This window comes from Furipterus horrens, unplaced genomic scaffold (assembly GCF_987537825.1).
Source record: "Furipterus horrens unplaced genomic scaffold, mFurHor1.1.pri manual_scaffold_1, whole genome shotgun sequence".
NCBI classification, from domain to species: Eukaryota; Metazoa; Chordata; class Mammalia; order Chiroptera; family Furipteridae; genus Furipterus; species Furipterus horrens.
The window spans coordinates 215,972,003-215,983,683 of NW_028327171.1; the positions used below are offsets into that span (position 1 = coordinate 215,972,003).

Consider the following 11,681-nt stretch of genomic DNA (forward strand, 5'->3'; position numbering starts at 1 on the left):
TACTCTCTTGAAGTGGAATTGGTCTGGTTGCTATGCCCCTTCTAGGAAGGCGATGTTTACTGATCCTGCAGGTAAGCGGGGGGCGGGGGGGGGGGGGGCCTGGTGGGGTCTCGTGGCTGCTCTGCCGCTCTGCGTGGAGGAAAGAGAGGCCGGTGCTGTCGAATGGGTTTGGAGATCATTCTGTTTATTTTTCTGTTGGAAAAATAGGAAAACTTTGCCCTTCCAACAGAAAGACAGGAAACAGACATTATAAGAAGTATAAATAACTATTAAACATAGACACAATTTCCAATTTTACTCACTGAAAATGCAAATGAAAAAACAGATCTCTGCCTAAGAAATTGTGAAAGATTTTTTTTTAAGCGTTTTTGGAAGAGTTTGATGAGACGGAGTCTCTACCGGTTTGCATGTGGGAGGACATGTTTCTGTAGTGTGAGGGCGTGTTCTCTGTTGAGAGGACACGGAGAGGGCATTTTTCTTGTGCAGGAACCAGGGCAGACAGAGTAGAAATCCTTGCCGTTAAGAGGTGTCAGCCCTGGCCGGGTGGCTCAGTTGGTTGGAGCGTCATCACCGAAGGGTTGCAGGTTCACTGCCTGGTCGGGCACATACCTGGGGTGCGGGTTTGATTCCCAGTCGGGGCACGTGCGGGAGGCGGCCAGTCTCTCTCTCTCTCTCTCTCTCTCTCTCTCTCTCCCCCCCTTCCTCTCTCTCTCGAACCAGTGAGGATTAAAAAGAAAAGAACTGTTACACCAGAGTGGGGACAGACGGGGTTCGGGTGTGACAGGGAGCAGGGACAGGACGGGCTTCTCCAGAGGTGGCATCTGAGCAGAGGGCGGAGGCTGCTGAAGGACGGGGCTGGCTCGTGCCCTCCCAGGGCGTCTGTTTCCCCCTCTCGACCTGTGGCGGGGGGGCCCTGTGTCCTGTGACTCTGGGCTGAGCATGGGGCCAGGCTACGTCACATGGACCAAGGGGGTTCAGGAGAGCAGGCGGCCATCAGACAATGTGGGGGGCCAGGCAGAGGGGGCCTGGGCAGGAAACCAGCCTCAGAGGGCGGGCCCGAGGGAGCGGGGCTGCGGTGGGTGGCAGGGTCTGGATCCTTTGGTGGGCACGGAGGTGTGTCGCTCAGCCTCCCTTGTTAGAGAGGACTGGTTGCCCCGCGACGCCAGGGTTTGACTCGGCTGCAGAGAACTGCCTCACCCGAGAACACCCTTCCCGAGGCGGCCAGGCTTCACGGCCGATCAGGGGTGGGCACACAGGTCCTGCCCGTCTGACCCCGTGTGGGATACCTTGGACACGTGTATCAGCTCCAAAGCTCCCCACGGGTCTGGCCAGGGCACTGAGGGGCCTGTGTCACCGACCACCTTCTCATCTGCCAGTCACAGGTGTCCTTCCCAGGTGCTCATCCCCAGCAAGCCTCCTGCAGGGCAGACTCCACTCAGCCTCCAGCCAGGGCCCTTGACGCCCATGGGCCACCTGGAAGGCAGGCTGGGTGTGTTGTCAGAGCAGGTGGGGACAGGGGAGCAGAGAGACAGCCTGCCCACGGCCAAGGACGGTGAGGAGGTTGATGGCACGGACTTTGGACCAGAATTTCTCAGGTTCCTGAGGTAAAGGACCAGGAATTCGTGGTTTGTTTGTTTTTTCTAAGTCCCCAATTGTCACAGATGAATTCTTTTTCCAAATACATTGAACATTACTTGCAAGATAAAAGACGTACGATTACAAGTCCAGGAATCACACACGTGGGTGTCGTGTGAAAGTAACATTGCTGTCCACGTTTCTAAATCCTTACTGTCGATTTCCACAGCACACATGTGTCAGGGTCACCCCTGCGCCCCCCCCCCCAACACCTCATAGTGCTGAGACCCACTGGTCACTGGGGTACAGGGTTGGGGGCGGTGAAGGGACGCCAGGGGAGAGTTCGGGTAGGTTCGCTATAAAATTTGAAGTATACGCCATTGGACAGCGGTCACCAAACTTTTTCTGTCAAGTGCCAGATAGTAAGTATTTTAGGTTTTGTTGGTCATACGGTCTTGGTGGCAGAGACTCCTCCCTGCCATTGTAGCATAAAAGCAGCCACGGATACATGCCCGTGAACAAGCATTGGCCGCGTTCTAGTAAAACTTCATTCATAAGGACAGATGGCTGGCCTCCAGGCCATTGCTCGCGACCTTCTCTGTGGCCCCTGGGCACCCCCGCAGGTCTGTGGGGAGGAGCGCCACATGCTCCTGCAGGTCCGAAGTGCTGCTGCGTCTGTCTCTCTGCACACCTCTCCGTGCCTCTCCCCGCGGGGAAGCCTGCTCCTCCTCCGCGAGGCAACCGTGTCTCAACAACAGTTAGGGGGGCAGCCAGGCACCGAGGCGCACACCTGACCCCCTCCTCTCAGGCCTCTCTGCTTCCTCTGCAGCTGAACTACTGGGATCTGTAAATTTATATCTTTCATCCAATCTGGGAAATGTCTGGCAATTCTTTCCCTAAACATTTCTCCTGCTCTCTTTTCTTGCTCACATTCAAAGGGAATATGACAGACCTCCTCTCCTGCCCGCAATCCCTCTTCATTTGATTTGTGATCATCTGACTTTCTGTTCTCCGGGTGGCGTCCTTCCTGTGGCTCTGCTTCTAGACGCGCTGACTTTTTCTTCTGACGTCTTCGATGTGCTGTTAAGCGTGCTGTTGCCTAGAACAGGCCAGCAGTAGCTCCAGGGATGCCTAGGGGCTGTGAGGAGAGACAGCTGGCCACGTCTCCTGGCACCAGTCTGTCCATCTCTGTCCTTCCTACATAGGCGGACGTTTTTATTTTTTCTAGGTTACATGGACTCTGAATGGCTCCTCACTGTCTCCGCAGTGAACACCTGTGTCTAGAATGTGTGGCCTCACACAATACAGTCCCCACTCACCTGCCTGGATTTTCCTCTCCTCTGATCTGCACACCAACCCTGGCTGGTTTGGCTCAGTGGATTGAGCGTCGGCCTGCGAGCTAAGTGTCGCTGGTTCGATCTTCCAGTCAGGGCACATCAGAGAAGGAAAACTCTGACTCCAAAAAACCTCCGCTGCCTTGCGGCATACCTCTTCAAGGGAAAGGCTAAGGGAGTAAACCCTGACAGAAAATCCGGAGCCGGAGTCCCTAAGGCAGTTTGACGTTGTAGTCAACGCCGGCAACTCCTGCGGCGCACCTGAAGCCAAGCTGTATTGACTCCGTCTTTCCCTTGGACCCTTCAGCTGTGAAGAGAGGGGGGGGGTCTGCTGCATGGGCAACAGCAGACCCTCCATATCACCCTGCCTAGGCTCTGTAGCTTCAGCTCCACTGGAGAGGACACTCCAGCGTCATCGCAAGATGTCGATTCAACACGGGAGGAGACAGATACCGTGTCACTCCCAAGTCGGACTGCACAGCCATTCTCGGCGGTGCAGATAGACTCTTAAGAAGCTACACCATCGTCTCTTGAGACGGATGGCTGCCGACGACGATCTGCACACCCCACTTCCAGCCACGTCCGCATCCTTGCGCAAGACGGGGTGCCCCTGTGTGCCCCGCGTCTGCTCCCTCTGCTGCCTTTCCTTGGAGCCCCTGACTTTTGGTCTCAGATGGAAGGGCCATCCCAGGAGCTTCTGAGTGCCCATCATAAGCTTCTTTATTGTACAGCTACTGTGCGCTAGGATATGGGGAACAGGACGAACCCAGCCCCCGCCTGGATTTGCCGGATTCGCTATTAGAAGACACTGGAAGTGGAAACGGGAGGCGGAACCAGGCCGCAGGAAGAGCGCTTGCCCTTTCCGAGCCGTGCCTCTGCCGTGAGTGCCCCGAGCAGAGCCATGGTGACCCCGGGGAGGCAGAAAGCCTGTCCTCTCCACCCTCGTTTCCTTTTGTCCTTTCAAAGCGCTCCAGCGTGCTGGGCCGGGATGCTCCCCGAAGTCCGCCATCAGCATCCATTATTCCTTTATTAGCTTGTTTCTCCGCTTTGACGCCGAAAATATCCCGATTCAGTCTAATTGCAGTTTCGCTCTGTTCCACGGGCGGCGAGGGTTTTGACTTGGGGGAGCAGAGACGCAGCCCGGCAGGACTTTTCTTCCTGCGCGTCGGCTTTGAAGCTGGACCATTAGCTCCGAGGCAGGCCTCTCGTCTCCTCCCAGGGTCTCAGCTGCTTCTGGGGGAAAACAGAGCCTGGGGTGCTTGGGGGGAAGGAGAGCGGCACTTCCATTCTCGGTGGCCGGAGATGCTCTTCCGTCTCTCAAGCAAGGGCTGTTCCTGGAACCAGTGTATCCCTAAATAATTTAACTATATTCAAAGATAATCTGATGTTATTGTAGGAAAGTGTATTTCTAATAAATCCCACTTGATCTGGGCGAATCAATTCAGGCAGCGCATAATTGAGTCTGTTAGCAAGGACTTTAGCAAGAATTTTGCAATCAGCGTTAATTAAGAAGATGGGGCAATAATTTGTGCATAATTCCAGATCTTTCCCTGGCTTGTGAATCAAAGTAATAAGAGCAACGCTCTGGCTGGTGGCGGGATACTGTCATTAGGTGCTGATTTATAAGCACTTAGAAAGGTTTAATTTCATTTTGCTTGGAGCAGGGGCTCCCTGCCCCCACATCCTCTGCTCAGGGCTGTGGGCGGATGACAGAGAGCTATCCGTCCTATCCCTCCCTGTCACTGTGACCCCTGCTTCCCGCGGCTGTTTCTACTCTGCTGCCGAGGACCCCGCTCATTTGTCTGTGCTTTTCTTGACACTCTTGTTTGAAGTCAGGGACTCACGTCATGGTGGACATTTCCCCGCTAACTGGCTAGTGAGCAGTAAGGGAACAGTTGGGAACCTCACTGTCCCCCTTGTGAGATGCAGCCCCGGGACGAAGTGCCGGCATCGTGGGGCACCAGGAAGACCGCTGGATTCCTACCCCCCAGCGGTGGGGGGCTTCCTTCAGCCCCTCGGGAAACAAGTGTTGATGACCAGTGCTCGCTGCACAGTGAGTCCTCTCTCTTCGCCTCCACTTGGGGCTGCTCCTGGTCTCACGGGCTCTGGTCTGGGGATGTGCGCTCCCTAACAATCTGGACAGGGCGGGCTGGCCCTGGGGGACCCTGCTGCCTCTGTGGCCCGTTGGAGCCTCTCCGCCCGTCTCCTGCCAGCCTTTGTTCAGACAGTGCCTTCCCTGCTGCATGGGCGTCCGCTTGGAGGCGGGCCGGACGGGACGCACCGCACCTGCCAAGGCAGGGGGTTCGTTAATCTCCTCGGCACACCCACATCGTTGGTCCCAGAACCCTCACCAGCCCAGTTTGTCAGGAGCCTGAGAGATGGCCCGTTTTCTTCAAGGAGAAAAGCGAGGTTCGGAGAGACGGACTGACCGGTTCCAGACCACACAGGGAGCAGCAGGACCGAGTCCAGGACCCAGTCGCCCCGCGGCTGCTCTGCTGCGGCTCCCATTCCGCCGCCCGTCTCCGAGCTGCTGGCAGCACGCGGGCTCTTGTCCCGGGTTCCAAAGACTCTCCCGAGGTGGGAGCTGTGCTCATTTGCCTGACGCCTGGCTGGTCGGTGTTCCCTGGGGGCAGGTCCTCTCCACGGACAGGCCGGGAGCAATGGCTGCGGCCCTGACCTCAGGGCGCGCTCAGCGTCCACCCGCCGCAGGCGTTGAGCTAATGAGAAGTCGGATTCCTCAAATGGCCCTGGTCTTGGCATGTGTACACATGTCCGTCATGTGCTCACGCTCATGCCCCACCTACCCACGCTGCTGGGTGAGATCTCTTAATAAAAACCCAATTAGTAGTTCTTTAACTCGCCTCCAGATGCTTAAATGCCATGACCCCAAACACAACAGAATGCTCCTGGTTTTCCATTTCAATCAAGAATTCAAGTAGCATCTTGACTTGTATATCATGTATCAGCAGCGAAATCATGGATGCTGACATCCTTAATAATAGCAATTAGTAATCAGTTGTTCCTTAAGTAGTTTGATTACACCAGGCACCAGATTGTACAGCCGATGCATTTGGGGGCAAGACGGGCCTCGCCCCCCGCACCTCCCAAACGTCCTTCTGCCTCCCCGTGTTCTTGGTGGCGGCTGAGCTGATAGGCATTGGAAAGAAGGAAGGACAAACAATGCACCTGTAGTGAATATTACACAGCAGAGTTGGCTTTGCCAAGTGTCATCTTCTGAAAAATACCCAGAATTCTGCCAACCAGGTTGTCCTCGAGATGGAAAACTTCTCCTTCCCCGTTTCCCAGAATGCTTTTGGCAGCATGACACTGGGCTCTGCGCCCTCTTGGCCTGGGTGGGTGCCCCCATCTCTGGCCTCTCACTGGCCACCACATTCCTTTGTCTTCAGATTCCACCCGTGAGCGTCTAACTTCTTTACGGTGTCCGTTCCCAACACGGGCTGCATTTCAAGGCATCGCCCTAAGTTCTGGCCCCTCTCCAAACCGTCTAAAGCCCCCAGCTACGGGCCTGAATCCAAACACCTCTTGTTTCAGAGTCAGGGACAGTCCCTCGGGACTCAGTGGGGCCTCAGGCCTACAGAGCCAAGGTCAGAAACAAGGCGCGTTGCTGTTTGTTTGGTCATGACTCTGGGGCTCACCCAGGAATTAGGAAGGCCAAGAAGGAGACATAGGGGCTCGCCTCTCCCTGCAGCCTCGGGGGAAGGCGGCCTGAGGGCTCTCTCTCTGCTCTCTCCACGCGCCAGAGCTCCGGTCACCGGTAGCGACGGCCCCTGCCCACTTCCGTACGATGCCTTTCCTTCATGTGGGAGTATGTCTGTGCATGTACGCATGTGTATAACCGAGTGTGCCTGTGTGTTTATTTGTGCATGTACACGTGTGTGAGCGCGCATGCATGCACACATGCAGGCAAGTGCGCGCACACATGTCTGCAAAGTGCACACACGAGTACATGCACGCATGCGCGACTGTGCTCACATGCCCATGTGTGTGCACACACATGTATGTGCATGTGCATCATTGAGCATGCCTGTGTGCCCGTGTGCCTATGCATGTGTGTGCATGCATTGGAATATGCATTGTGCATGTGTACACACATATATGCGAGGGCATGCATACATGCACCTGTGGGTGTGCCACGTACACGTGTGTACTGTGTGTGTGCACGTGTGTGTGTTGGGAGGGCATCTGTCCAGTGGGCGGACAGGAACTCTGAGCACCACTTAGGGCCAGGACTAACCTTGTGGAGGGCACCTCTGACCAGCTAGCAGATGGCACAATACAGGCAAAAGTCAGTCTCAGGTCAGGAAAGAGATTTTCAGCAAGTGTGACAAAGCGATTTTACATATATATGTTATATGAAGAAGTCTTACAATAAAGATACAAAGAAACAGGAGATATTGCCCAAGGCCCTGAACAGAGAAGTGGCGTGTGAAGAGGCCTACAGGGGAAAACAGGATGCTGTGGACAGGACCTTGTCCTGAGCAGTGCCGGAGGGACAGAGGAGCAGGCCAGGGGGAATGACCAGGGCACCCGTCGAACCGGGGGGATCAGACACCAGCATCCGCCACCAGCAGTGTCAGGGCGGGCTGACACACACGCACGCACCGTCAGCGGAACCAGAACCCTCTCAGAGAGCAGCCTGGGAAACTCCCAGCCTTGCTCCTGCAGGATGGCTCCCGGGAGCTCGTCCTACGGATATAACCAAAGTAAGACAAGGTCCTGCGAACGCTAATGAAGACGCTAATTACGCCGTCATCGGCAGTAGCAGCGACGGAAACAAGGGTCCCCCCTTGTTGACGTTCGGTTTAAGTATTTTGTGACTAATCAGCTCAACAGGTGATTGAAATTAAGACAACTATGAAGCAACAGGGCAGACACTTCAGGGGCAGGGATCCAACCGGGCCGGGCACAGAATTATACGGACCGCACAGTTCCGAGGGGGGGTGACAGGCAGAGGGGCCAGCTTGGGAAGACACAGGCACAGCATTGGGGCGGTGGCACTGTGGACTTGTCTCTGTGTTTTCAGATTTTTGTGCGATGCTCAGGTTGGTGCCTCTGTAACACACGTGGACACACAGTCTGCACGGCACGTGTGTGCGCAGAGATACAGGATCGGACAGCCGGGCATGTACCGCTGGCCTTTCCAGCCCCCCGCGCTCCCACCTCCAGGACCGGCCCACCCATCACACTCACACGGGGGTTTGCGGGGGTTACCTACGAGCACCCCGGGGGGCAGCTGAGCCGAGGGGGCTTTCATCCAGTCGTCGTTGGCCAGCTCGATCACAGCGTCCACGTGCTGGACTCGCGTGCAGATCACGTCCTGCACGGTCTCGTCGTCCCCAGCATCCAGCGCGTACTTTAACCTCGTCACCAGCTCCGAGCCGAGCGGGTGGTCGGGCAGGCCGTCCGGGTCAGACATCGTAACGCTGTGCGTGTGTGACCAAACGTCTCTCAGCCGAGCCCGGCGTCAGCAGCTGCGCCCCGAGCATGGGGAAGCTATAAATAGAAGCGGGCTTGAGTTACAGCCGGCGGCCCCGGCCCTCCCCACCCCCGCCCGCACCGGCCCACAGACAGGAATGAATCTCTCTCCAAGGCCCCAGCTCAGGCTTCTTCTAGAGACGGGCAGCGGACGTGGGGGGGGGGGGGCAGAGGCAAGGGGGGCGGTGTTTGAAAAGACGGGCCTCACAGGTGCTGAAGAACACTGTCTTCTTCTATCAAAAGCGAGGTTCTACCCTGAAACTCTAAAGCTTCCTGAGACGGGCTTGGACCCCGCGTTCTGTTGAAGGAACCCTTTGTAGCGACCCGCAGACGGCTCCTTCGCTGCATCTGAAAGGGGAGGCCGCTTGGCTGTAAATTGGACACGTTTTTGAACTGGAGAGAATGGAGTGAAGTCTTTGGTTTCCAGATTCAGAGATGGACTGGCTGGTGCCAAGGAGACAAAAGCACCGCGTAAGTGAAAACAAAGATTCACCGGCACCTTAGCGGCGGCCTCCGCACCCCCCGGGGCTGGTCATTTGGCTTAAAGCCCCCGATTCCACGACCCACGGGAGTGCAAAGCCGCTCTTGTTGACTTCCGTGCGTTCCGGGGGCCGAGGGGGCTTTTTTTCTCATGACCTCTGTGTGTGGTGGCCCTGGGCGCCCCCCGTGTCAGCCTGGGTGCAGAGCACGGCTGCCCCAGCCGTTCCCCGTGTGTCCAGCTTTTAAGAGATGAATACATATTTGGATTCTCTTTGAATTGAAATACATATATTTGCCGTACGACACTGTGGAAGTTGAAGGTGTGTGCAGTGTTGATTTGATACATTTGTGTGTGGCACTGTGATGGTCCCTGAGTGTCAGCGGGCTCCTCTGTTGCCTCACGGGGTTATCGTTTCTTTTTTGAGGTGGGACTAATTTGATCCCGCCTCTCAGCCAGAGTCCCGGAGAGGAGGAGCAAAGGCACCAAGCATGAAGGCCACCAAAGAGCCGGCCACCAGGGCCTCCCCGAGGGACTGCCCTCCAGTGTCACCAAGACTGAAAATTACCCCGATGGGGACATTCACCGGCCGTGGGCTCTGCCTGGAGAGGAGGCCTGGCACACCTGGCTCAGGCTACTGCGCTTTGCCGGGGGTGTGGTTGCCCCTTGTTCTTTCTTTGGCCAAAGAGTTAGGGGTTTTGACAGAAATATTTGAACCTGAATTTCCAAGCGCCAATGCTTTGCAGCCCCAAATGCCTTACATTGGAGGGCACCTTGACACCAGCGCTTTGGGGTACATCCAAAAGGGGGGGTCAGTGACCACAGGAAAATGATAGGCATGTGGGTAAGGTAATTTGAAGAACTGAACCGAAAACGATCAGGGGCTGCTATCACCTTCAAATCAGAAGGGAGGTGAAGAGGGAGCGCTGGTGGGGCCGGTGATAAGGTGACAAAGCCCTCACCGGCCTTAATTACCGCTCGAGCTGCTGGGCGCTCAATCAGCGGCGCAGGCGCTATGCTAATGATCCCGGCTAATTTCGTTATAATGCAATTCTTTATCACCCTGCTCTGTATAAATTAGGAATTGAAATGTAACTAACACAAATTATATTTAAGGCAACACAAACTTCTTTATTTCGGTGTGAAACCTTCTCATTTCTATTTCTTTATCTTCTCTTTTCTGATGCGCTCACGGGCCCTCCCACTGCCCACCCTGCTCCGTCCCCCACGGCGGAGCCTCTGCTTGAGGGGGAAAGGCCCCGGCACCCATGCTTCCCCCTTAGCTTCCTGGAAGCCTCACGTTTGGCTTTCTCCTTCTGCGAGTGTCCTTGAAAGGCGCAGAGTGTATTTCAGCAATCGATGGCAGGCAGGTCCTGGCTTTCTCTGAATCGGATGGAGGGTCGCTTCATTGTTCCGCTTTAATTTTTAAGGAATCATCGGAGCTTACCACAGTTCACGTATTTGCAGTGATTTACATTGTACGGGACTTAGGGCAAGTCATGTTTACAAATGTGGGAGACAGAGGGCCCAGGGCCCCCAGAGCGTGGGCACCGCATGGCACACTCGGCCGCCGGCGCCAGCACACGCGGGCGGGGGCAGCCGGGTCCGCGCTGGAGGTCGCGTGCGCGTTTCAGAACGGGGCGCTGCACCGCCCTTTGGAATGGTCGCACAGTAAAGAGCAAACTGACCAATTCACCAACAAACCAAATAAACAAAAACCTTGGGGGAGACTTTCCGCCCTCGCGGTGACGCTGCCTGGCCATCTCTGGAGCAGGTTCTCCCCAGTGTGTACACTTCCGTGACCGGGAGGAAGGGCTGTAAGGATCACTGCGTCCTCGTGTGTCCGTCTTGGTCTGAAAACGCTGGGCCACAGACACACGTGACGGACCTGGGGGCCCCCCGCCGCCAGTGTGCACCCCGGTGCGATCTCCTCTTCCCTGGGGGCTGGGCTCTGTGACTTGCAAAAGGGATGCATTGTCACCTTGGCGACCAGGTGATGAAAAGGCCGTGGCTTCTGTTCTGGGTGATCTCTTTGGCTCTCTTTGCAATGGGTTTCCGGGGGACGCCAGCCGCCACATTGCAAGGCGCCCCGCGGAGGGACCCAGGCGCGTGAACTGGGAACTGTTACGTCGTGGGGTCTTGAGATGATGACACCCTCATGAGACCCGTGGAGCCAGAGCCCCCACCCCAGCTGTGCCTGGGTGCCTGACTCATAGACATGGAACAGTTGCACACGTGTGTGGTTTTAAGCCCTCAGGCCTTGGGGGTGGTTTGTGACGCACCAACACGGAAGAAATGCACCATGCGAACTGCACTCTAAGGAGGCCAGAGATCCCGTCCCCTCTCCGGGACGAGCAGCCGGCGAGCCCTGGTTCTGCACCGCACAGGGTGGGGGGGTCTGAGTCACCGGCGCCAGACCCTGTCACGGAGCAGAGTGGCTGTAAGAAACGAGAAGATCTGACAAAATCTCTCGCTCACGCTGCCATGGAGAACTGGGACGACCGTGGTGTTTGCGACAAAGGACATCCGGGAGGCCCGGGAAGTCGCGCTGAACACACACCTGGTTCAGATTTCAAAGTGAAACGGACGCAGCTGTGGGAGACTGCGGAAACCAATCAGTGATTCCCAAGACCAGGCAGGCATTTTCTCATCCTACACAAGGGACGTCAGCGCACAAATAAAGCAAAGTCCCCCTGAAGACAGACTGAGGAAGTTGGTGACATTTTCGGAGAAGTAAGAGCAGAGAAAATACCATAAACAATCAAAGACGTCACATAAAATAAGCGGTGCTGAGGACT

The 11,681-nt window shown here is 56.0% G+C and overlaps 1 protein-coding gene across 1 annotated transcript in view; it reads right to left on the bottom strand.

Annotated features, from left to right (window-relative positions):
• ASB18 (ankyrin repeat and SOCS box containing 18) overlaps positions 1-8,387 on the bottom strand; it is a 47,259-nt gene extending 38,872 nt beyond the window's left edge. The window contains exon 1 of the mRNA XM_090269584.1: positions 8,146-8,387. Within this exon, the coding sequence (XP_090125710.1) occupies positions 8,146-8,346 (201 nt within the window). The 5' untranslated portion in view covers positions 8,347-8,387. The remainder of the gene's footprint in view (positions 1-8,145) is intronic.
• Between the last annotated feature and the right edge of the window lie 3,294 nt (positions 8,388-11,681).